Source organism: Peromyscus californicus, unplaced genomic scaffold (genome assembly GCF_007827085.1).
Source record: "Peromyscus californicus insignis strain IS unplaced genomic scaffold, ASM782708v3 Scaffold_11__1_contigs__length_118956290, whole genome shotgun sequence".
NCBI lineage: Eukaryota > Metazoa > Chordata > Mammalia > Rodentia > Cricetidae > Peromyscus > Peromyscus californicus.
Window position 1 is genome coordinate 67025628 of NW_026294402.1, and position 25897 is coordinate 67051524.

General features: G+C 46.2%; 1 protein-coding gene, 2 long non-coding RNA genes and 1 other non-coding gene across 12 annotated transcripts in view; 2 read left to right on the forward strand and 2 right to left on the reverse strand.

Annotated features, from left to right (window-relative positions):
- The window catches only part of Tcf12 (transcription factor 12), a 282155-nt gene extending 280552 nt beyond the window's left edge, over window positions 1-1603 (reverse strand). For 2 of the 4 annotated variants that reach the window (XM_052713833.1, XM_052713826.1), the window contains exons 1-2: window positions 1426-1603; window positions 587-683 (exon numbers count right to left, since the gene is read on the reverse strand). In XM_052713833.1, the coding sequence (XP_052569793.1) occupies window positions 587-661 (75 nt within the window). In that variant the 5' untranslated portion in view covers window positions 662-683; window positions 1426-1603. Of the gene's footprint in view, window positions 1-586; window positions 684-1009; window positions 1195-1425 lie in introns of those variants that run through there. The other 2 variants (XM_052713818.1, XM_052713822.1) reach the window with 2 other exon arrangements.
- LOC128095137 (uncharacterized) lies at window positions 608-21106 on the forward strand. Of its 2 annotated transcripts, XR_008213165.1 has the most exons (3): window positions 608-721; window positions 18735-20585; window positions 20846-21106. It is a non-coding gene; the product is annotated as an uncharacterized LOC128095137 (long non-coding RNA). The 2 variants fall into 2 exon arrangements; XR_008213164.1 differs by having other exon boundaries at window positions 18735-21106.
- On the reverse strand, window positions 13486-13588 carry LOC128105682 (U6 spliceosomal RNA). Its single transcript, XR_008216447.1, has one exon. It is a non-coding gene; the product is annotated as a U6 spliceosomal RNA (small nuclear RNA).
- A 2005-nt stretch (window positions 21107-23111) lies between the features above and the next one.
- The window catches only part of LOC128095143 (uncharacterized), a 58598-nt gene continuing 55812 nt past the window's right edge, over window positions 23112-25897 (forward strand). Inside the window, exon 1 of one of the 5 annotated variants that reach the window (XR_008213173.1) lies at window positions 23112-24712. This is a non-coding gene — a long non-coding RNA (uncharacterized LOC128095143). The remainder of the gene's footprint in view (window positions 24713-25897) is intronic. The other 4 variants (XR_008213171.1, XR_008213169.1, XR_008213166.1 and 1 more) reach the window with 4 other exon arrangements.

Genomic DNA, 25897 nt, shown 5'->3' on the forward strand with positions numbered 1-25897 from the left:
AGCAGTTAATGTTGAAATTCAAAACATTAGTAAGAAATAAGGGCAATGGGCTCTGTGGCTTCACCTTTTATTTTTAAATCATTTTCCATATTACATATACACACTGCATATGCATAGTTAAAGTATTCAGCTCAGAAGACTGGGAATTCTAGCGCTGGGTTGACTTTTCTGAAGCTGACACTTTTCAGGTACCACAAGCCACATGAAGTCTTGGGGAGGGAAATACCAAGAAGAGTTTAAGAAAAAAAAAAACCAAAAACCTCTCTTTCATATACAGTGTAAAATCCCTAATAATCATCAGGACTAGGCAGTGAGTCAACCAAAGCTCATGATTGCATTGTTCTTCTTATAACTGGTTAAATCAAATGACCCCTCTGGCATTAAAGTTTGAAATCTGCAAGTCTAGACATTACATCAAAGTTCAGGTGTCCAACTTGGGGGAGCTGGACTCCAGCCCTCAGAACTATCGCTGAAACGCAGACGGAGTTGGCCGCTGCCATGTCGCCGTCCCCCTTTTCTCCCTGACTCGCTCGATCTCGGGAAAGCTCAGCAGAACCCCCCAAGACGCGGAGGAAAGCTCTCCTACCGCACTGAAGTCCAGCAGGTCGCTCAGCTCCTTGTCGGTCCCGATCGCGGCCATGCGCTGCTGCTGGGGATTCATCTTCAGCCACTTCTAGCAGGTCCTACGGCAGAGAAGACAAGCTGAGCCGCGGAGCCCCGGGTGAGAGGGAGAGAGTGGGGCGGCGCTCGGGCTTGGGGGGGGGGGCGCCGGCCGACACGCCAGACCCCCACGCATCCCCACCGAGGGAAGGGCAGAGGCGGGTGAGCCGGGTTACCGCTGAGCTGCGGGAGGGAACCCACGCGTGGCTCGGGGGCTCCCGCAAGTTTCCGAGGCGGCTCGGCTCCGGGGGGGGGGGGGGGGGGAGGTCCCCCGAGGCGGAGTACGGAACGAGCCCGCGCCCGGCGAGGGAGGAGAGAGCGGCGGCCACCCGGAGCCCAAGTGACTCACCCGCTCGGCAACAATAGAGCTGACAAGTTGCGGGGAGCGCGCCGCTCCCAGGCCCGCGTCTGCGGCCCGGACGTCCCCAGCGGGGGGTCCCCGGGGTGGCGGAGAGAGCGCCCCACGCGCGTCCGCGCACGGCAAACTCCCGCCCGGCCTCCTCCTCCTCCTCCCACTCGGGCCGCCCCGGCCCGGACTCGCGGAACAATGAGACGGGCTCGGCGGCTCCCGGGCCCCGAGCGCCGAGCCCCGAGCGCCGCGCAGGCCGACCGCCGCTGCCCGGGGCCTGGACCCCGCGCCGCGCGCCGCGCGCCTCGCGCCTCCGCCTCCGCCGCGCCGCGCGCCGCAACTTGGACGCGGCCCCGGGCTCCGCGCCGTACAAAGGGACCCGAGTTCCGCGCGTCCCGCCCGCCGCCCGCCGTTACCTGCCGCCCGGGCTCTGCATCCAACCTCCCCGATTAAAGTTCACTTTGGCCGGGAGCGCGGGCTCAGGCTTCTCCCCGCCCCGCTCCACCTCGCGCCGCCGGCGGCTCGGTGGCCTCGGGCCCGCGCGGGCGCTTGGGTCCGCGCGGCTCGGGCGGCTCTCGGGCTTGGCCGCCCGTGGCTCCCCCGCGGGCGGGCTGGCGGTCCCCCCGATAGAACTTGTGGGTCTCCTCAGGCGGACATTTTTTTTTTTTTTTTTTTTTTCCGCTGAGGCGGCCTCAGCACCGAGCTCCGCTCGCCTCCGGATCCCTCCGCGCCTCCAGCGCGTCGGCTTAACCCCTCGCTGCCCGGCGCGCTCCCGCCTCCCGCGCCGAGGAAGTGGGACCGCGGAGGGGGCGGGGAGGCGCGGGGCGGGGCGGGGCGGGGCGAGGCGGCGGACGGACAAAGCCCGCGGCCGGCAGCGGGCGTCTCCTCCCGCTCGCGGCGCCCCGGAGTGCGGCGGGGCGGCGACGGGGCACGGGGGGACGGGGGAGGACAGGGGACGCAGCTGGCCGGCAGCTGGATTCGCCAGCCACCCGCAGCCCTGCCCGAGCTCAGCCACGCCGGACCCGGGGAGCTGCGGGGCCGCAGCTGTGGTGGGCGGACTCTGGGACAAGCGCGCAGCCCCTCAGACGCCGCGCGAAATCAGCTCGCTCACCTGAGCGCGCCGTCCCACCTGAGCCCCGCGCGGGGACGACGAGCTCGGGGCCCGGGGCCCGGGGCTGGCTGCGCCCGGCCCGTTGGTGTAAAGCGGAGACAGGCTCGCGAAGTTAAGTCTTGATGAGCAAGTTCCCAACTTGGCCTGAAGAAGCCCCACGAGAAGAAAGGAGAGAGGGTTCGGCCTGGGAGGGAAGGGTTTTCCTGAGGGGAGGCTAGGCTGGGGGTTGGGGGGGGCCGGCGGGCGGGCGGGCGAGCGGGCGAGCGCCGAGGAGACCTGCCAGGCCCAAGCGGAAGAAGCACCCCAGACGAGCATCCCAAGGAACAAATGGAAGAGAAGCGGCCAACTCTTGAGGATCGGGACTGTCAGAAGGAGCCACTGGCCTCGGAACTTCGTGTGAAGAAGATGGAGTCCTTGGGTGGGCCGTGACTGTGCTCAACCGAAGCTGCCCAACCAGAGGAGGAGAGTGGAGTTTGGAAGTGGGGCCTCCGTCTAGACTTGATTCCCGATCTGACCTTAGTCTACTCTTCCCCCCAATCCATTCCCCAGGGGCCCACGCATGCTCTGCCAACTTGTGGAGTGGGTGCTCCCTTCTTAAACAAAGTAGCGTAATTTCACCTAAAAATATCAACACAATCCCACTGGGTCCTGCTAAAATCTTCCAAACACAGGTCTATCCTGAATAAATGAAACAGACAAGAAAGCCTTCCCAAAGAGAGCTCTGATATTTGGTGATGTTTCCAGTCTAAACCAAACAGTTCTGAGCCAGTCTCTCATTGATTAAATGAACGGGGTTTAGGTATCTGCTCTTTGTAATTTGGTATGTTCGAAGTGAGACAAACAGCAATCACAAATTCACATGCTCACCCAACAAAGATTTAACCATCAAATAGGAAGTTTGATTAGGTAACTTGTAAAGCCATATTTCTGTGGTAAAATTGACTAGTAAAACTAGAAAAAAAGAATCTTGAGGGAAGGCGATGTCATAGAGCCACGCGAGACGAAAGAAGGGGTCTTTTTTTTTTTCGGTTTTTCGAGACAGGGTTTCTCTGTGTAGCTTTGTGCCTTTCCTGGGACTCACTTGGTAGTTCAGGCTGGCCTCGAACTCACAGAGATCCGCCTGGCTCTGCCTCCCGAGTGCTGGGATTAAAGGCGTGCGCCACTACCGCCCGGCAGGAAGGGGTCTTATACTATTCAGGAAACTATTTTAGAGGAAGTCACAGGACTCCCTCACTTCTTTGAAAGATTGACTAGGGAAGGTCTTCATAACTTATGGCAAATACAAATTTATTTTGTGTGTTGCTTTTGTCATCAGATTGGGAATTCTTTGAGGGTTGGGACTGACATGCACTTAACATTGTACCCAGGACAGTAGACTGGATGGTAACCTGAATTTATTTCTTCTGTATAAAAATAGTTATTTAAGCCGGACGGCGGTGACGCACGCCTTTAATCCCAACACTCGGGAGGCAGAGGCAGGCGTATCTCTGTGAGTTCGAGGCCAGCCTGGGCTACCAAGTGAGTTCCAGGACAGGCACAAAGCTACACAGAGAAACCCTGTCTCGAAAAAAAAAAAAAAAAAAAAGTGGAGCTTTAAGACTGGAGAGCTGGCCCAGTGGGGAAGGTGCTTGTTGCATAACCTGAGCTGTTTGTTTTGTTTTGTGTTTTTTGACCACCTGAGTTCTATCCCTGGAAACCACATGGTGGGAGAAGAGAACCAACTCCCAAAGCTGTCTGTCCTCTGACCTCCATATGCACTCTATGGTATATTCATGTGCACACACACACACACACACACACACACACAAAATAAATAAATGTTAAAAATTTAATTAGAATTTCACATCATTTATTACATTATTTATTGACTATGCCAGACAGAGCTAGAATTCTATTGAGAATCTGAGAAAGAAAGAACTAGCAACACAAATTCCATGCTAATAGTACTGATAAGTTAATATCAACAAATGAATATTGAAAAAATATTTAATATACATTTCTTGCATCAAAGCATGATGCTAAATGCTTTTGGAGCCAAAAGTCCAAAATTGACCCTGTCCTCAACAAGATTATAATTCAAAAGCTTTTTACCTCGCTGGAATTCTGTCGGCGTGACTTCAGTCCCAGCTCTGCACACAAACACATATACATTTTATAAACAAGCCTGGAGTTATCCTGAGAAACATTCACCGTCAAAAGAAAAGGCAGCTAAAGCAATGGGCTTTTGTTTCCTTGGGAGATGAACTTGACCTTGGCCCTTTTTAGAAGAGGATTGCTCTAGAAAGCTCAGGAGGAGAGAGGAGAGCTACTCAAGTCAAGCGCTAAGTGGGTATAACAAAATGCTATCGGACAAAGTGACCGGCCTCCTAGTGCTTCTGAGATGCAGGGTTTATGCTCATGAACTCTTGTAGCTGTCTGCTCTGAGGGGGAACAGCTTACCCCATGAACAAACAGAAACATTTTTTTTTCTTTTTTTTTTTTTTTTTGGTTTTTCAAGACAGAATTTCTCTGTAGCTTTTGGGCCTTTCCTGGAACTCACTCTGTAGTCCAGGCTGACCTCAAACTCACAGAGATCTGCCTGCCCCTGCCTCCCAAGTGCTGGGACTAAAGGCGTGGGCCACCACCGCCCAGCAGAAACAATTTTATGTAACAGTTTAGTAATACCTTCACTTCATGGCACTCCTCCAGTAGACTAACTAAAATCTGGGATTGTTCAAGCTATTGTCATATGGATTACACAAATCACCATTAATGTGCTCATTTTTTCTATCAGAATCTCCCACCTTCCTGAGGGCTTGTAATAAACAATGTATCTTCTCTCTGAAGACTAGTAAGTTAAACTAGGTGTCTAGTCCTTACAGGTATCATTTATACTGTTATTTAAACCATTTGGATGCCTTATACAAATGTTGTTTTCAGACTTAAGGAGAAAGCAGGGTGGGTAGTGAGTAGAAACCCCATACATGAGAAGCTGAGGCCAGAGGAGGTCAGCCTGAGCTAAAGACCCTGAATCAAAAGGGGGGAGAGGGGGGTTGCTTGCTTAGTTGGTTTTGGAGACTGGGTATACAGTATAGGTTGGCCTCAAAACTTCCATTCCTCTTGCCTCTGCCTCCCAACTACCAGGATGGCAGGCATATGTCCCCACACTAGGCCAAGCCCAGATGTGAGGAGATCCTAATGGTCCATCTTACATTCAAGGCTTTTTACTCCCACAGGATTCCTTCTTCTATATTTCATAAAATATCCATTCAAATCAAAATCAAAACAAATTCAAACATCAGAAAAGAAAAATAAACCAAATGCTCTCTGATACTTCGTCATACATTGCAGTTTCAATAAACATTTGTTGAAAAGTTGGTGGTTAGGGCAGGAGGGATGGCTCAGCAGTTAAGAGCGCTTTCTAGTCTTGCAAAAGACCTGGGTTCTGGTCTCCACAGTCTCTTCCCTACTTCATGCACTCATGCAAATATCTCTTTCTACCAAAGAAAAGCCTACAAATGCCTTTTCTACAAAGATGACAGACAGGTTCCTGGCGGATGGTGGGACTAGGTCTTGAAAGTCAACATTTACATACTGAATGTTATGCTAAGGCTCCCAGCAATCGAGATTTGACTTCCAGAATCCTGCACCACCTTTCCATTTTTCTCAAGATCAGAAGATCCTTTGCCATGTATGCTGATCAACCCAAAAGCAAAGCCCTAAGACCCGGCATGGGGCACCTGTTTATGGAGCGGCTGCCTTGCGGCCTCTTGGCTTTTCTTAACTTTTCCTTTTCCTTCTCTCTTATCTCTTTTCAGACACCAGCCAAATGTCTAAGAGTGCTTTCTAGACATTTTAGACTTTCTCACTTTTTCTGACACAGCCCTCCCCTGCTGCCATGAAGCTGCTTGCTGACCCAGACTGACCTTTGACCCTACCCACTTTCTTTTTTTTTTTTAACCTGCCCACTTTTCTTAAAAGCATGTCTCTTCCCTTTCTCCGTCTCCTTCCTCTCTAGCAGTTGCAAAAACAGCTTGCCTGCCCTGCTGTTTTTCCCTCAGACACTAATAAAATTGCCCTTAAGCTAGCTGGGAGGTTATGGCACACACCTTTTGAACCCAGCACTGGGAGGCAGAGGCAGGTGGATCTCTGAGTTCCAGGCCAGCCTGGTCTACAGAGGGGAGTTCCAGGACAGCCAGGGCTACACAGAGAAACCCTGTCTCAAACAACAAACAAACAAACAAACATTGTCCCTAGGCTGTCAACAAACAAGATGAGGACATGGTAAATTCCTGCACTGTAAGCTCAAGGCCAAACCACCACACTTTTTCTTTTCTTTCTTTCCTCCTTCTTCTTTGTCTGGAGATTGAACTCACACATGCAAGCCCAGGGCTCTGCCACTGAGCACAGCTCCAAGTCTAAACAGATCGCTCTGCAGGGAAGTTCACCATTACCTGTCCCTGTCTTCTCACTCAGCTTCTGATCATCATAAACACTGTGATGCCTTCTTCTTAAATATGAGCAGATACTCAAAGACTCTCAGACTTCTGAGGGAAGCCTTTCTCATGGAAGACAGGAAAACAGTGACAAAGACTGGTAAAAATGGACAGCACAAGGAAAAAGAGGAGGCAGGGGGGAGTCTCTGTGTGTGTTCAAGAGAACTGCAACCATGAAACACAATTAGGCAGAATTGGTTTTTTTAGGAAAACAAGAAAGTAAAGAGTATTGAGAATACAATATGGATTCTCCAAAGGACCCGAGTTTGCTTCCCAGCACAGCTCAAAACCACCTGTAACTCTATCTCTAGGGGATCTCTTCTGGCCTCCCTTAGCATCGGAACACACATGATATCCACACAGAGGGACACATAAATAAATAAAAAAATAAATCCTTGAAAAAAAAGAAGCCAGCATTGGTGGCACACAGCTGTAATCCCAACACTCGGGAGGCAGAGGCAGGCAGTTCTCTGTGATTTTGAGGCCAGCCTGATCTACAGAACAAGTTCCAGGATAGCCAAGGCTACACAGAGAAACCCTATCTCAAAAAAAAAAAGTAAAAAGAAAAAGAAAGGAAAAAGAAAAGAAAAAGAAACAAGAGTGTATAGTAGAAACGACAACTTAGAGATATTGGAAAAGAAAGTTAATTAAATACCATAGAAAATACAGGGAAAAAAGGATTTATTTTTTTTATTTAGTAATTTATCATTACAGGATGTTTAAATACAAAAAAATAAGTAGAGAGAAAAAAATAAAAGAAATCATCACCATGAAAAAAATCTAAGAAATTGTGAGTTAACAAAGTGAACATGTTCATCAAACATCTACTACAACGCAGGGCTGGAGAAATGACTCCATTGTTAAGAGCACTGGCTGCTCTTCCAGAGGACCAGGGTTCACTTCCCAGCATTCACATGGTGATTCAGAACCACCTACAAGTTCCAGGGGATTCGTTCCCTATCTTCTGACCTCCACTGAGAATCAGGCATGGAAGAGGTGTACAGATATATATATATATGCAAGCAAAACATCGATACACATAAAATAACAAAATTAAAAATTGTAAAATGTCCACAGATGTACACAAAAGCATGTAATATGTGGTGGTGGCTCACACCTTTAATCCCAGCACTCAGGAAGCAGAGGCAGGCGGATCTCTGTGAGTTTGAGGCCAGTCTGAGCTACAGAGTGAGTTCCAGGACAGGCTCCAAAGCTACACAGAGAAACCCTGTCTCGGAAAAACCAAAAAAAAAAAAAAAAAAAGAAAAAAAAGAAAAAGAAAAAATGCATGTCTCAGGAAAGAAGGAAGGAAGGGAGGGAGGGAGGAAAGGTGGGCGGAAGGGAAGGGGGAGCACAAGGCAAAGTAAAGTGGAAATCTTCAGTTCCATATCCTGAACCATGCATGATCTTGGAAGCTAAGCAAGGTTGGGCCTGGTTAATACTTGAATGGGAGGAAAGATCTTCAGGCTTCCAACGGGAACACAAAGGAAGACAAATTACAAAGGACTAAAAGTCTAAAATGGACACATAGCACCTGGAATTTTTCACCTGGAAACTAATCAGAAATGCAGGTTCTTGGGCTCCGACTGAGTCTGAGGTGGGGCTCCTTGTGGTCTGGTGTATGCTAGAGCTGGAGACTCTGTCTCTATAGTAGGAACCCTGAGACTACAGGAAGAATAATGGAGTTGAACTACCAGGTCATATTTACCTTAAGTAGATGGAGGCCACCAGCGAAAGTACTTAACACGATCCCACAGTGCTGCAGACAGGAATACAAGTGCATTTAGATTAGCCAAATAGCTGGTAAAAGCCAAAGTTATTGCTGTTGGAAAGAAAAAGGGCAATAGCTTGGCCCTTATGACATCTGAGATCACATAATGCTTTTTTTTCTATCACAAGTCATTGCTATTTTGCATACAATCAGTCCATTAAAGTCAATTTTCTGTTTAACATTCGCTATCGAAATACATAGTCAGCACTCTCAATGTGTATATACATCTCCCTCAGCTAAGAAGTCTTCAAGGGTGAAGGCTCTGATTTCCTTTTATATTAATAACATATCTTGGGGCCTTGGAAAGAAGGTTCAGCAGTTATGAGTCAATACTGCTCTTGCAAAGGACCTGCGTTTGCTGCTTGCCAGCACCCTTATGGGTTGGCTCAGACTGCCTGTAACTCCAGCTCCCAGGGGATCCCACACCTCTAGCCTCCTCAGGCATCAGCATTTATATGTGTATGTATGTTTAAAAGGAGCCTGGTCTGGTCTACACAGGAAGTTCTAGGACAGCCAGGGCTGCATCATGAGACTGTCTCAAAACATGCAAATTAAAAAAAAAAAATCCTTTCCAATGTTAACAGCCCCTTAGTATTTTTTACTAATTAGATAAGAATTGTATTTTCAATGCAGGTTACTCTCTCTTGAAGTTCGGTTCCCTGGGCCATTTGAACTGGTTTGATTGACTTAATGTTTTAAATTGCACTTAATAATCCATTGGTTCGCAACCTTCCTAATGCTGTGACCCTTTAATTCCTCAAGTGTGGTGACTCCAACCACAAGATTATCTTGTTGCTACTTCATAACTGTAAATTTTACCACCGTTATGAGTTGTAATGTAAATAATATCCGATATGCTACACTGAGGGGGTCGCGACCCACAGGTTGAGAACTCTTGTAATAATCCATGCTTTCTTTTTAGAGAAGTGAAGAAACAAGTGTCCTCACATTCCTCAGCAATGTTCCATCTTGGAACTCTTCATTGGATTTCCCATTTCACCACACCAGCATGTTCATGCGATTATACGTGAAATTTTGGTGATTGGCACATGCTTCTCCAAATCCATTTACTATAATTTTTCCAGTTTTATCTGCATTATAAGCCTACAGGATTATTTTATTGTTTCTAATCTTTCAATGTATCACCTTAAGCCTTTGAACTATATTCAGGAGTATGATAAAAGAACACTATAGAAAATTTTACATCTCTTTTTAGAACAAAGGTCAGGTTTTATTTTGTTATTATTATTTTGTGGGTGTATGTGCACATCCATGTGGGTGCACAGGCATGTTTGTGCATGCATACGTGGAGGCCAGAGATCAACCTTGGCTGTTGTTCCTTACATACCATGCATCTCCTCTGGGACAGCGTCTCTCACCTGAATCTGGGGTTCACTGATGCACCTCAGCTGGCCAGCCAGTGAACCCCAGAAATCTGCCTGTCTCCACCTCCACAGTGCTGGGATAGCAGACACACACCACCACACCTGGCTTTTTATGTGCATGCTGGGGTCCAGCTGAAGCTCTCATGCTGTTTGGCAAACACTGACTGCCCCCTCTCTCCAGCCCGCTGATGTCTTTCCTGTTAACAGACACCGACTTCCTCTGAAGTTGGGAATGAAAGTCAGGTAATAGTGGAGGGAACTGACTTATGGCTTGTCGGATCTTTGGCTACTCTCTTCCTCTTCCTTCTGTTTGTCTGCTGGGGTCCATACTTCCCAACACTTCACGAAGAATGCTTCGTGGTACTAAATGTTCTTTGCTCTGCAAACCCGTAAAGTCGCCTTTAGTCTTTACCTAAAACGTGAACCACAGATGAAGTGAAAATGGAAGCACTGGCTAGTGTCTAGGATGTGCTTTCATCTCCTCCTGGTATGTTTTACTTGATCAATAAGTTTAGCATTTTATTTCCCTTTTCGCCACGATAGTTTTCCTAGAAATGTAGCTTCATTGCATTCATTTCTTGAATCAAAACAGCTCTGATTTGTTTTCCCAGTGAGTTCTGAAAGAACAGAAGCCCCAATCCATAAGGAAAAAAAAAAAAACTGAAACTTGGCTCTCCCCAAGTGCTCTGTATTGACTTATGTAACTGTCAGTCACACTTCATTGGAGCTCACAATGCTAATGAGAAATCAAAATCATACGCATATCCCCACAGGATCTGTTAGCTTCTCTCAGAGAAACAAGGGTCTCTTCACCACACATCAGTCTTCTGTCCCTGACCATCTCAAAGAGTACTGGTGCCAGAAGGACAGAGCACAAGAATGTTGATGGCCCATCAATAATATCAACTGTGTTGCTTTTAGCTCCATCTGTAGAACTGAACTGATTTATAGAGAGGTAGACACAGAGAAAGAGAACTGTTTGAAACACTGGGCTAATTAGCATGAGCTAATAGGTAAGACCTGAGACCCCGGGGGTGGGGAAGAGGACTTATGCTCAAGTGAGAGCTAGTTGTCTGCACTACAGCGCAATCTTCTCAAAACTGACTCACTCAATGTGTCTAAATGGGTCCACGATTTTTGGTTATTCTCTTAATTAAACAGATACAAAAATTTACACACAGTGGACAGACTGTGCAAATGACAAAGCACATAACAGAATATTCATGAAAAAGACTTCAAATGGCTAATATGCATATTCAGCTATCCAAGAAACAAAAGCAAAATGAGAAACATGCTACTAAGAATTGTTTTAGGGGCTAGAGAAATGGCTCAGCAGTTAAGAACACTTGCTGCTCTTACAGAGGAGCAGAGTTCAGCTCTCAGCACCCACATGGAGAGCCTCACAGCTGCCTGTAACTCCAGCTCCAAGGGATCAAATGCTCTCTTCAGGCATCCATATGCACATCCACAAATTCAGAACACACACACACACACACAAATGAAAATAAAATAAAACAAACCTTAAAATAGAAAAATATTTTTAAAACATCAGATGATGGGGGTTATAGCTTAGAGAAAAAGCACTGGCTAGCATGCACAAGGCCCTAGATCAAATCCTTATAACACGAATAAATAAATAAATAAACAAATAAATAAATAATAGGAAACAGAATGATCAACGCCGATGAAAAACACACACGGACATTGCTGAATTGGATGAAGATCAAGAATTAGTAAAATTCAGCCGGGCGGTGGTGGCGCACGCCTTTAATCCCAGCACTCGGGAGGCAGAGCCAGGCGGATCTCTGTAAGTTCGAGGCCAGCCTGGGCTACCAAGTGAGTTCCAGGAAAAGGCGCAAAGCTACACAGAGAAACCCTGTCTCGAAAAAACCAAAAAAAAAAAAAAAAACAGAATTAGTAAAATTCACAATGAAGGGCTGGAGAGATGGCTTAGAGGTTAAGAGCACCGACTGCTCTTCCAGAGGTCCTGAGTTCAATTCCCAGCACCCACATGGTGGCCCACAACCATCTGTAATGAGATCTGGCACCCTCTTCTGTATACATAATAAATAAATAAATTTTTTTTTAAAAATTCACAATGAAATTATACACATATTTGTACATGGAAGATTTTTTTAAAATTATGTGTGTGTATGGAAACGTGTGTGTGAGTGTGAAGGTGCTTGTGGAGGCCAGAGGCATCAGATTCCCCTGGAGTTAGAATTACAGGTGATTTTGGACTGCTTGACATGGGTGCTGGAAATTGATTTCCAGTCTCTGCAAGAGCAAATACATCCTTCACCTATCTAGGATGGTACTTGCAAATAACGCACTAAACAGTGGCAATGAGCATGGTATAAAACCTCTGGAGGCTAGGGAGGAGGGAAGGTGCGTATGTTTAGTCACTAACGTTTACCAGTCCCTAAGGATATTCTATTTCTTGTGACTGTAATCCCTGGATGTGTCATCATCAGCCAAGAGAATACGATAAGGCTTGGTGAGAGGATGCTGAAGTGTATGGCAAGTGACGCTTATAACTACACAAAGAGTTAAGAAATGAAAGTCACTCCCAAAACTACCCCAAATGTCCTATTTGCCTGGTTGAATTAGATGGTTAAACATTAAAGCAAATTAAACTACCTTCTAAATAGATGCAATCAGTATATGTTTTATAGCAGTTTTCTATAATTTCTTAATGTGATGTTCCTTTTATGTAACTTATTTCTTAATTATGTGTATGTGTCACATGACGGTACGTGCATGTGAGTGCCGGTGCCTGCAGAGACCAGAAGCATCAGATCCTGTAGAGCTAGAGTTGTTACAGGCCTTTGCGAGGCACCCAAGGTGGGTTCTGGGAACCAAACCTGGGTCCTCTGCAAGAACAGCAAATGTTTTTAACCACTGGGTCATCTCTCCAGCCCCCTGGGGTGTAGTATTTTTTTTTTTTTTTTTTTTTTTTGGTTTTTCGAGACAGGGTTTCTCTGTGTAGCTTTGCGCCTTTCCTGGAACTCGCTTTGGAGACCAGGCTGGCCTCGAACTCACAGAGATCCGCCTGGCTCTGCCTCCCGAGTGCTGGGATTAAAGGCGTGCGCCACGTAGTATTTTTTTTTAATCTGATTGATATAAAGCACTATCTGTCTCTTTCCCAGAGAATTGCAAACCACTTTTTTCTAAAACACTTGGGCATAGGTAACAACATGTTTTTAAGATTTATTTTTCTTCTGTGTGCATAGGTTGTCTGGACATATGCCCATGCAAGTGCATGCAGTGTTCTTGGAAGCCAGAAGAGAGTATCAGATTCCTGGAGCTGGAGTTACTCACTGTGAACTGCCATGTGGGTGCTGGGAATCGAACTCGGGTCCTCTGGAAGAGCAGTCTTAACCACTCTTAACCACTGAGCCAACTTCTCTTTAGCCCCCAAGCAACTCCTTTCTTTAGGAAGAAGATGAAATTCTAATAGTCTCAAGACTTAAGCCAGAAATGACTACCATCATTTCCTTTCCTTACTAGTTTATAGTCTAATTCTGTAAAATAAACATGTTATTGATCAAAACTCTTTAAGTTAAAGTACTTGCAATTCATGGGTGTATTTTATTATTTTCCAGAAAAGGATTTCTTTAAAAAAAAAAAAAAAAAAGTAACTGCCAAAAGAAAGCCAGAAAGGGAGCCTCAGACTGGAACAAGTAATGGCCCTACTGTCCCTGATAAAACAGGGAGAGAAGGTGGTACCTACAAAAAATACGGACTACTTCATGAACTTGCATGTCTTTTATGTGCAGGGCCCACGCTACTCTTCTCCGCATCATTCTGTTTTTACTAGGTGTATTTTAAAAACCCTGGGCTAGCGGTAGCTCAGTCCATGAAAAGTGCTTGCCGTGCAAGCCTGAGACCCTGAATCAGATCCCCAGAACACATGTAAAGAAGGTGGTGATCCTCAACACTGGGAAGGTGGAGACAGATCCCTGGAGCTTGCTGGCCAGGCGTGTTAGCGTCCTCGGTGAGTGTCAGGCCGAGAGACGCTGGCTCAAAACAACAGCAGCAAAACGGAGGACAGCACCTAAAGACAAACCAGAAGGTCGTCCTCTGGCCACGCACAGCACGCCTCACTCTGCATTCACCCTTCCAATGAAAAGGAGTCACAAGCACGAAATGCTTGAGCAGAATTCCAAGTGGGCTTGAAACTGCCAATTCCATGTTCAGCTTTCATGAAACTTAGGGTCTCCTAGGTCAAAACAGAACACTGATACCAACACATTCTTGTGGCCAATTAACATCCCTTTCTTTTTACTCGTTTGTGTTAACTACGGGGAAAAGGTTTGGTGAGTGAATACAGCTGTCAGATAAAATACAGGATGCTGATTTAATTTTCAGTTTCAGAAAGAGAACAAATTTTAGTATAAGAATGCCCCCCAATACTCCAAGGAACATTCTCTTCCTTTTATTTTATTTTAACTTCTTTCTTTCTTTTTTTTTCTTCCTTCCTTCCTTCCTTCCTTCCTTCCTTCCTTTCTTTCTTTCTTCCTTTCTTTCATTTTGAGACAGTCTCACTAGGTAGCTCTGGCTGGCCTAGAACTCACTATAAGCTTAGGCTGGTCTTGAACTCCCAGAGGTCCACCCAGTGCTGCCTCCCAAGTGCTAGGATTAAAGGCATGTACCAGTATGCCCAGCTTCCAAGGAACATTCTAATTTTTTAAATTATTTGTTGTTTATCTCAAATTTAACTGCGTTTCCTGCATTAAACACGTTCTGTGGATGAGTAGGACACAATGGTAACTGATTTTTGAGAGTTAAAAAAAAAACTGCATGTTCCATAACAGAATATTTCTCAAACTTCGTAAGGCATTTGGGTATTTATTAGCTGGCAGGTCCTACTCCTGAAGCTCTGGAACAGACCTCCCAGATTCTGCCCTTTCTTCTGTGTGTATAAACACACACACACACACACACACACACACACACACACACACACACACACACAAGTGCAGGTGGAGGCCATGGGTCTACCTTAGGCATCGATCCTGAGATGCCATTCCCTTGGACTTTTTGTCTTGTCTTGTTTTTTTCTTTGTTTTGGGGGTTTAGGTTTTTATTTTATTTTACATCATTATTATTATTACTTGAGACAGGGTCTCTCACTGGCCTGATCTAGCCAAAGAGTCCCAGGGATCTACCTGTCTCTGCCTGGCCAGTGCTGTGATTACATGCCTGTGCCATTATGCCTGACTTCTTTTCTATGGAGGTGCTGGGGAACCAACACAGGTCTTCATGCTTACAAAGCAAGCGTTTGACCCACTGCACTATCTCCCCAGCCCAGACCCTCCATTTCTAACAAGCTTCCAGGTAATTTTCTGGGACGGGTCCATGGACCGCAAGTTATGAATGGCTATAATACATACCAGCTTAGGAGGTGGGGGGATTTTATTTGTTGGTTTGTTTTGTTGTCCGGCACCTGAATTCTTTGAGCTTGGAGAATTCATTGGACATGTGGGCCTTGAAAAACAATGGTAGAAGTTGTATATTTAATCCCTGCACCATCCTTCCTTGCAGCCTAGACTTAGGTAAACAGTCTACCTTTCCCTAGTCAGGAGCACCTGCTTGGCCTCGGCAGGAACTAGGAACACAAAGGAAAAAGCCAGCCAGCCTTCTCTCTTGCAACAATGCACTTATGCCCAGATTGAGTTCCTCAAATCATGCTGGATTAAAAGGCAGAATCTGGGGGCTGGAGAGATGGCTCAGAGGTTAAGAGCACTGACTGCTCTTCCAGAGGTCCTGAGTTCAATTCCCAGCAACCACATGGTGGCTCGCAACCATCTGTAATAAGATTTGGTGCCCTCTTCTGGCCTGCAGTCATACATGCTGTATACATAATAAATAAATAAATAAATCTTTAAAAAAAAAAAAAAAAAAAAGGCAGAATCTGCCGGTGGTGGTGGCGGCGCGCGCCGGTAGGATTTGCTGAAGGAGGCAGAGGCAGGAGGATCATGAGTTCGAGGCCAGCCTGGACTACACATTTAAAAATATTAAAAAAAAAAAAAAGGCAGAATCTAGCACGTTCAACTACCCTCTAATTGGGTTCCTTCGGTTCATGGCTTATGGGCATTGTTCTTAGCTGTCGAGCTTTGAGCTTGATTCTCAATCTTCAGGATTGTGTGAGTTGCCCAATTCCTTAGCTTCTAAACTAGATAGGACTGTTTGTTTTTGTTGTTGTTGTTGTTGTTGTTGTTGTTGTTGTTGTTGTTGCTTGAAACTAAGAACTCTGATGAAGCCAAAGGATCTGCAAGAAGCCACCCAACTTGTGACCCATCTGGCAGTTGGGGTCACAGGTCAAAACTTAGGATGAGCTCTGTCTCTGGGAGAGTGGCAATTCTGAGAGAAGGGAAATATCTTGGTGAAAGGGGATCAATTTGCTGACGTACCTCTCTTTAGCAGCTAGGTTTCTGACTAAGACTTCTGTCTCTATAGGACAGATTAATATGCTGTCACTAACTACTTACACGACTGAGTAAATCAGCTTTTATCAGTTCCAGTTCCCTGTCAATAGGGGCCAAGACTACATGTTTCTATTGCATTTGTTCACACTGTATCAAAACTATTGGAGTTTTACTGAGGTGTTTACTTACAACTTTTATTCATTCCAATCAATTTTAGTGTGTCTATCAAGCTGTGCAGCCATTATAGTAGTCTTGTTTTAAAAAATTATCAAGCCAGGCGGTGGTGGCACATGCCTTTAATCCCAGTACGCAGGAGGCAGAGGCAGGCAAATCACTGTGAGTTCGAGGTCAGCCTGGGCTACAGCGTCAGTTCCAGGAAAGGTGAAAAGCTACACAGAGAAACCCTGTCTGGAAAAACCATATATATATATAGTGAAAAAAAAATATATATATAGTGAAAAATATATATATTATCAGTTCAATAAGACCTCTCTTAGCCATTTACAGTTAATCCCTGTATCCCTCTCTAGCCCAGGCAACCAACCATCTAATTTTGTCATGGCAGTTTTGCCTTTTCTGAATATTTTATTTAAATAGATTCATATAACCATAATTATGTGCCAAACTAGCTTTTTTTCTGTTGTGTAGTGACTTTCCCAAATTTTCTGTAATGTGTAGCACAGTATTTTGCACAGTAGGTATATGAAAACAGAATCAGACAGCAACCACAAAAATCCAGTGTTGATGAGGTTACTGTTGTGAGGATCGATAAATCCACCCTTGCTCTGCAGGTGTGGTCCATAGATCAACATGGTCTTCACTCAGGATGTGGTTAGAAATGTACTCTAGTTGACCATCCCAGATTCTGTGAATCAGAATCTTTATTCTTACAGATCTTTAGACAATTAATTCAGGGTCTCATTTAACTCCGAAAATATTGCATTAGACATAAGCCCCATAAGGGCATGGGCTATGTGTGGCACATGGTACCAACATTACCATGTTTGTTGAATGAATACATGAATGCTGATACACATGAAAGCAGGAGCATATATATACAAGATTGCCAAAGAACAAGAATATGCATTTTTGGCTTGACTATAACTTGAATCCCTTAAAAACAATAAGTTTGGACTGGCACTTCATAATACCAGCTTATATAATGAGGCAAGTGTATTTATTTTTTTAAACTTGAAGGGCACAGTCACGAGGAAAACCTACTCTCAGACTAAAAACATAATGGAGTATTAACTGAAATGGACTTCATGGATTTATTAGCATGACAATTCATTATGGAACATGTTACTGCTGAAGATGGACAGTTTATTGCCGTTCCATCTCCTGTAAGAGATCAAACCTCCGTTACAACTAAGACGCTAGAGTCACACTTCAGGAGACAGGACGGGAGATACTGTAGCGTTCTCGAGCATCAGAGCTCCAACAAGGAAAATGCGGCTAGCTTTTTCTTTACAATCTTCTGGCATCAAATATTTTAATTTATTCATTCAATCGTTTTTAAAGCAAACATTTATCAAGATTGTCACTCCCTGACAGGTGCTGAGCTATGCTGCCTGATGGATCGCCAGGTATAATATTCTCGAGGAGTTTCCTATCAGCGCAGCAGTGATAGCATTTTAACCACACTGCCTCACGAAAGACTTCTTCCTGTGTATGAATCCATGAAGGTTAAAATCCTAGAATGTTAATAACATTAAACCACGTGAGGTACGGGTTTAACTAGCTTGTTGAAAAGGATCAAACTGTGTTCCCTGATATATCCATTCTATATCATCGGCAGAGAACAGGGAGTCCTCCGACTTGGAGTTGCTCTGTAGGACAAGACAGATGCACTGCTCATTTCCTGTTCACTCTTCCAGGCCACTTTACATCCCACTTGCCCTGCTGCCTGCGGGAAGCTGGGTTCTGCAGAGTCTATTGCTAAAGCCCTCTGGTTTCTGATTGGGTTTAGCTCATGGGAGGTTCCAGTAGAAGTTTAGAAGACAGAGGGAAAAGACAAGTGTTTTCTCCCCAGTCCTTTGCTGGACCACATTTGGCAGTTGGCTACATTTCTCTAGTTACAGTCACAGCTCTTGTCAGACATCTCCTTCCCAGCTACAGCTTCTCCTGGATTCCACTTCAAGCTCTCTTCCCCATTCCTTTAGGCTTTATGCCTCCCAGGCTGCCAGTCATTAAGAGCTTTACCATTCCTTGTGGATTCCTTCAGCCCTTCCCATACCTCTGGAAACTGTTCCTTTCTTAGGCTACCTTTATCCTCTTTTACTGTGCCCTCTCTAGTAATATAAGGAGAAACAGCAGTCAGCTAGTCTCCAAGGTCTGCCTCCTGGGTTGGCACTATTATTAAGACACAGAACAGTGTGAGAGCCTGCTCCTGGGACACTGACAGTCCGGCGAAGGAGGGAAAACCAACACATTGGGAAACAGACATCACTATCTAACGAGACGAGGCGGTTTTTCTGTTTGTTTGTTTTTGTTTTGCCACTCAGTATTTATTCATCCTTTTCCTGAGAATCATGGTCTGATTTTTCTCTCAGTGTCTTTTAGGTGGTGTTGAATCCTCGCTTAATGAAAGTAGCCATGCAAATCAGCTCCGAATCACTGGGTTGTTCCATGTGTCCTAATCAGAGCCGGCGAGTGGAAGAAGACTGTCACTGGCACACGCAGCACACTGATATGTACTCTTCCACTGAGATTGCTCACAGTGAGGATTATGTGAACTGGAGCTGCCAGGAGCCACCACATGGAGCCTGAGAAGGAAGCCAACTCAGAGCACAGTGCCAAGAGAGGAAAAGGAATAAAATTCTAATGGCATTGCTTATGCCCTTGAAGCAAACTACGCCTTAAGTTAAATATATCACTAGATTTTTTTTTCTTAGTTATGTGAGTCGGTTGCCAACACTTCTCGTCCCCCACAGCCAGTTTGTAGTGTGTCCTTTCATTTTGTCACTTGCAATTAAGATATGTCTAATGATTCAATTGGTATCAAGAGTGGGGATTAGTAGAGAAAAATTCAAACTACTGAACTGGTCGGTCCAGAAGAGACTTCGTCTATACTGAGCTTGGACTTCAATATAGCAAAGCAATAGGTTAAATCAGTACTTACTGTACTCTGGGATTCAGAACATGTGCCTACCAAGCATTAAATATAAAAGGAATTGTTGTTTAAAGGTTAGAGTCTAGAAGGCATCAGGTATTACTTCCTAGCTTTTAATAAGGCCCTATGAGAGAGTTAGATTTAAGATTGAGGTTGATTTACCTAAGGCAGAAGAGAAATCACTTGGTAATGAGTGACTATTTTTTGCTTACAGAGTAAAATAAAAGTGACAGAAATTTCAATAATCTGGGGCCATAAAGGACTGGAGAAGCCCTAAGAGAATGCAGTCAAACTGTCCTCAGGCAGAAAGCAAATTAGAGGCCAGCAAACGGGGAGACTACCAAGGTCTATTGCTAAATACGAAAGTAGTAATAACATCTAGAGTCAAGACGGCAGCTTGAACAACAGCACACACTCCACTTTAGGTTCTTCCCCTTACAGAACTGGTCACATGCAAACGCTGGAGGCTTCCTAAGACTCCAAACTGCACTGTAAGAGGTACACTAAATCTAGATAGCAAAGGCAGGCTACTCACACCGAACATAAGTACCATGATGGGAACTACTGATGCTTGAGGACTAAAGTGTGGTAGATACATAGTCCTCACTTTAAAAAAAGTCTAGTATCTTGCTGGAGAGATGGTCAGAGGTTCAGAGCACTCACTGCTCTTGCAGAGGACCAGGGTTTGTTTCCCAGCAGCCACATGGCTGTTAACCACCATCCATGACTCCTCTTCTGGCCTCCTCAGGCATCAGGCATGCAAGTGGTACACAGACACACATGCAGGCAAAAAACTCATGAAATAGAATAAAAATAAAAGTTTAATAACAGAGCTCTTAATCACCATTTTCTTCAAAGTTACTTTCACTGCAGCCAGAAGCTAGGAAACGATTAGGAAAGGCTAACTTAGCTATTGTTACACATTTATTTGTGTATGTGTGTGTGTGTGCTGTGTGTGTGTGTGTGTGTGTATGTGTGTGTGTGTGTGTGACACTTGTGGAGGTCAGAGGACAATTTGTAGGAATCTAAGTTCCAAGGACTGAATTCAGGTCTTCAGTCTTGGCAGTAGGCACCTTTCCTCATTGTGTCTGATTCTTTTTTTTTTTTTTTCTGTATGTGTGTGTGTCTGATTCTTAAAGGCACTGGGTAAAAGTGACAATCATCACTTCCAGTGGAGATAATCACAAGACTCTACTAAGCTTAACCTGAGGCTAAGAAATGTAGTTCCTGGGTAGATGGATACTTAACAGCAACAATTCTATACAACAGAAGGAGATCACAACTGTTTTTGGTAAAAACTAGTTATTTTTGTCAAAGTGAGCATTGGTTTTGCTTTTTGTTTGTTTGTTTGTTTTTGTTTTGTTTTTGGAGACAAGGTTTCCTCTGTGTAACAGCCCTGGCTGTCCTGGAACTTGCTCCAGGCTGGCCTCGAACTCACAGAGATCTGCCTGCCTCTGCCTCCTGAGTGCAGGGATTACAGGTGTGTGCCACCACCACCCAGCTGGTTTTGTTTTGTTTTGTTTTGTTTTGTTTTGTTTGTTTTCTCTTCAGGCCCTACTGTATAAGGAAAGAGGATGCTGAAGAAGTGTGACTCCTGGAAGATTCTCTTCCTCATTGCCCATTTGATTTGACTATGGAAGAGCAGCTGAGAGTTCCTCCAGGAACAGAGCATACGGCATCCAGATGATCAAAGAACTTCCTCCCTTCTCATGCTAGGAAATTGTTCCTTTACTGTCGAACAAGATGGGGTAGATGCTGTGACTTGTAGGCCACTGTGTATTTAGCATTATAAATTTTTTTCCAATAGCGGTTTTCATTGTAATGTCCTTTCTTTTTTGTTACGACTTATTTCTACTTTGTAGGTAACTGTATCATGTGTCCTTGAAGACCAGACAGAAGAATTTATGCTGCTGTATAACGGAGAAGACTGTGTATTATTGTGGCTTAGCTTTCTTCCCTATTTTTGTGACAAAAGACCTTAACAAAAGCAACTGAGGAGGGAAAGGGCTTCTTTGGCTTACCATTCCAGAGGAATCCAGTCCACCATGTCAGGGACGACATGGCAACAGGCAGAGGCAGGTTGGTCACATTCCGCCGAGACTCAAGAAGCAGAAAGTGAACAGGAAGTTGGGGGAGGGGCTCCCTATACAGCTTCCAGTGACCCATACCTCTAGTGAGGAGCCACTTCCTAAAGATTCCATGACTTTCCCTCACGGAGCCGCCAGCTGGGGACCAGGTGTTCAAAAATAGGAGTCTAGGAGAGACATTTCACATTCAAACCACAACGCCCTGCTATGGGCACTTAAGAGTTATCTCTAATACCTAAAGTAAGCGAGTATATTTTTGCTGGTAGAAAATGTTGTTGATACATTTATTTATGAAGCCTATACAGGAGACATCAGGAAAACAGGGCTTTACATAGACTATGTCTGCTCTTTGTTACCTAAAATCCACCCGCCTTTCTCCAAGAGCCATACTGCTGCTAGTTCAAGTCGTATCATCTTGTATCATCTGTGTGCTCCTGACAGACTCCCATGTCTAGAAGAGGTCTGTCCATCACTCTAGACCAGTCTAAGCATGGCGCTCTCTAGGCAACCGTGACTGAGTTAGGAAGAAGCATCCCGGCTGTCAGTGAGGTTGGTGTCAACTACAACTGCTGGGTACTTATCTGTGGAGATTCAGAGCAGAGGAGAGAACCGATACAGGAGGCAGACACTGAATCTCGGTGACATAATGTCAACTCTTTAGCAAGCCATGTCTGACACTCTTGAATGTTTCACTGATGCGAGCCAATAAATTCCTGCCGCGGTTTGCATGTTACCTTCCCTAACTTAGGTTTGTGTATCAGAAAGCTCGGCCCCAGAGCGGTGGTAGCAGGAAGCCCTATGGAACTTTCTAGGCGAGGCCAAGAGAGAGGTTCTTAAGGCAACAGAGGGTGTGTGCTTGCCTGAAAGAGATGAAAGTGTTTTTCCTTAGGTCTTGGTTGGGTTTCTGGAAAGGTTTCCTGTAAAAGCAGGACCCTGGCCCCACCCAGCCTCTCTCTGGCCTCCTATATGGAGGTGGAACCACTTGTTTCTGCATACATTTCCACTGTTGCCATGGCCATGGATTGACAGCTGAGAGAGAGAGAGAGAGAGAGGAGAGAGAGAGAGAGAGAGAGAGAGAGAGAGAGAGAGAGAGAGAGAGAGAGAGAGAGCGCTGATGCAGGCACCCAGGACTTGAACCTCCACAACTCCTGCTCTTAAGCCAGTCTCGGTATCCCACCGCAGGAACAAAATCTAACAGGATTCCCCTTCTGTTTAAGCAAATCTAAGTTATATTTTTGTCATTATAAGATCCAAATGAGTCAAATACTAAGTTATGTGAGGGCAGATGTATAAACATATACAAAGAAAGACATGAACAGGAATGTACTTGTTGGACAGATCTAACCAAAATTGAGGGAGCAGGCGGAGGGGTGGGTCAAAAGACAGAAGGAAACAGGACTGGAGGACGAGCTTGAAAGTCAGTCACCAGAGTTTAAATTTGATGCAAGAGAACATATAACCATAAAGCTATCTGGGCATGAAGAGATGTGCTAAAAATGAGCAATTCTTCTGGCAAGTGGCATGGGCACAGAGAGAAAAGGAAGTCAGAGGGACCATAAAAAGACTGCTGAGCCGATCCTGGCTGGCAATGTTCAAGGTCTTAGGCAAAAAACCATGAAGTAAAGATAGAGGAAGGAATTTGATATGAGGTACTTCAAACGAGACACCAAAGGTCCTGATAACTGGCCAGGTAAAATAAATAAGAAGAAATAGCGTGTGGACAATGACAAGCACTTCAGTGCATGCGGCGCAGAGGGGAGGGTAGTAATGAGGAAGGAGTGTGTCATAGGTTTTCAAAGACAGCAAGGTTAGCTTTTGACCTGGTGCCATCAGGGAGATCACAGGAAATTTCCTGTTGGAAACGGTGATGAAGTAGGAGTAAAGCATACAGCAGCTAGGTGTAGAGGCGCACACCCACTACTCAGGAGGCAGAAGCAGATGGAGTTTTGTGAGTTCAAGGCCAACCTGGTCTCCAGAGTTTCAGACCAGCTAAGGCTATATCATAAGACCTTATCTCAAATAAATAAAGTCTACAGCAACCGGGAATAAAGATGAGGCTAACGTAAAGGGTCTGCACATGAAGACCAGTTGAAGCATTGGCTGTAAATGAGTATCAGAGGGTGGGGAAAGAAGCAGAAATTAGCATTTACTGTTAGAGACCAGGAGAGAAAAGGGGGACACCAGAACCAAACACATCTAGTGTCTGATGGGGCAAGAGGAGACAGCTTGGAAAGGAGGAACAGAAAACTATACAAAAGTTTCACACAGAGGACCTGGGTTCAGTTCCCGGGACCCCCACAGTGATTCAGCCATCAGGAGCACCAGTTCCAGGGGTTCCAATACTCTCTTCTGACCTCTGCATGTACCAGGAATGCACATGGTTTATACATGACCTGCAGGCAAAACACTCGCCCCCATCAAAGTTTTAAAAATCTGAAAGCAACAACGTGAAGCCCTTAATACCCTTGGTCCATATGGCCGCGACCTCTCAGCCCACCTCCACCCTCGTTTCCAACTGCTCTTGCCCACTGAGTGGAACTCACACCGGCCTCCTCACTGATTGCTGAACCGCTCACTAGACTTTTTCCGGTTTCGGAGCCTTTGGATTTGTTCTTCCCTCCATCTGTAAAGTTACCTGTCCAGGGATGTTTTGCTTGGCTTCCTAACTCAGACCTCAGTTTTAAACAACGTCTTCGGAAAAGATCTTTCTAAGTCAACTCCCACAAAACACACTGAACATCGCCTCTACCTGCATCCTTTGCTCTGCAGTTTCATTTTTCCATAGCACTTGCCATGACACGGCACTGAATTGTGTATCTCATCAACTGTTATGAAGTCCATAGAGCTCAGAGAGTTTTGGCTGATTCACTGATAATATTCCTGATGAGCAGAATAGAGCCTGGTACAGAAGAAATTCCTCGATAAAAGCATAGTGAACTAACGTGTGAGATGTAATAAAGGAAATTAAAAGGGAAAAAAAATCCTATATACCGCAAAAGGGCTACTGAGTTAGTCATTTAAAAGTTCTAGAACATTCCTACCAGTTCAGCTGGGGAGAAAAAGAAAACCACAAACCCTGCTTAGGGCTCCCACTTGTGATAAATCTCGGGGGAAAGGGAACTTAGGGGGCGTCTGTCACCCAAGCCAGGCCGTGGGGTACTTTCCCCCTGTGTTCTCTGTGACTTGGGGAGCAATCTCCACGTGCGCACTGGCTGAAAGGTTCTTTTCCCACCTCAGCTGCACATCAGAGAGCTTGGGGAGAAGAAACCCCCGAGGGATGCTGACAGACTTGAGTTTTCAAACGTTTCCCTGGGCGGGTGTCGTCAGCCAGGTGAGCGCCACAGACCGGGTGGCGACGGGAAAGGGGTGAGGAGCGGGGCGGCGCCCTCGGGGTCCCGGGGGCCAGCGCGCTAAGCCCTCCCCCGCGGCGGCCGTCTTCCAGCTGCGGCCTGCACCGGCCAGGTCGCCGGGGGCGCGGGAGAGCCGGCGGCGTCTCCCCCCCCCCGTCCCTCCCCCGCCTCGCCCTCCTCCGCCCACGCGCTGCAGCCTCAGCTGCGGCTCTCCGCCGTTCTCGGCAGCGCGGAGCCGGGAATCCAATTACTTCCCCCCCTCCGCCCCCCCCCGAGGAGCAGCGCACACCCGCCCGGCCCCCGAGGGAGAAGCCAGGGGTCGAGCGGCCGCCCACTTCCCGCCGCCCGAGGCCGAGGCCCCGGCCGCTCGGGCGGGGCGAGCGCGGTCGCGGAGGGGCGCGCGGAGCAGCCGACGGGACTATTTGTCCTTCCGCGCGCGGCCCAGCTGGGCCCCGGCGCGAGGCTCCAGGCGCTGCGGCCGGAACGCCCGCGTCCGCCGGGATGAGTGGCAGGAGATTAGCCCGGGGCTGCCCCGCGCACGCGCGCACGCCGAGTCCGGGGTCCCAGCCCAGAGGTCGCCCTGAGTCTTGTGGCCTTTTTTTTTTTTTTTTAAATCCCCCTGGGCGCAGCTCTTTCGGGGGGGCCCCCCTAGGATTCAGCTCTCTAAAGTGAAAGTGAACTGGAGCAAGATGGCCAAGGGTCGAGGGGGAGGTGTGCACGTGCGCTCCGCCACAGTCCCGATGTCCCGAGACTGCACAGGGAGGCTACAGGGGTGAATCTTGGAAGAGGAAGGAAAGGAAGACTCCCTTCCTGCTTCTTTAGAGACTGCGTGGAGAACCCATCGATCACCCTCGAGGGTTCTCGCTCACTTGGTTTAAGCTCTGGTCAGAGAGCACTTCATAGACCCTATTCTTTCTGCAGCCCAGGGCGGAGGTCCTCAACTTCCTCCTGCCACACACTGTCAGATTTATGAGGCCACAACTGACATACACGCTTGAAGGAGAAAATGCTATATTATGCCTTATTTTCTTCTTTTGGATTCTGTTCCCCTGGGACTGTGGCTGACCCTTAGGCCCATGCTTCTTGAATGTGATTGACATGAGTGATGAGCAGGCTAGTGAAAGAGAACCAGAGAAATTGCTATCAAAACAATTATATACAGGGAC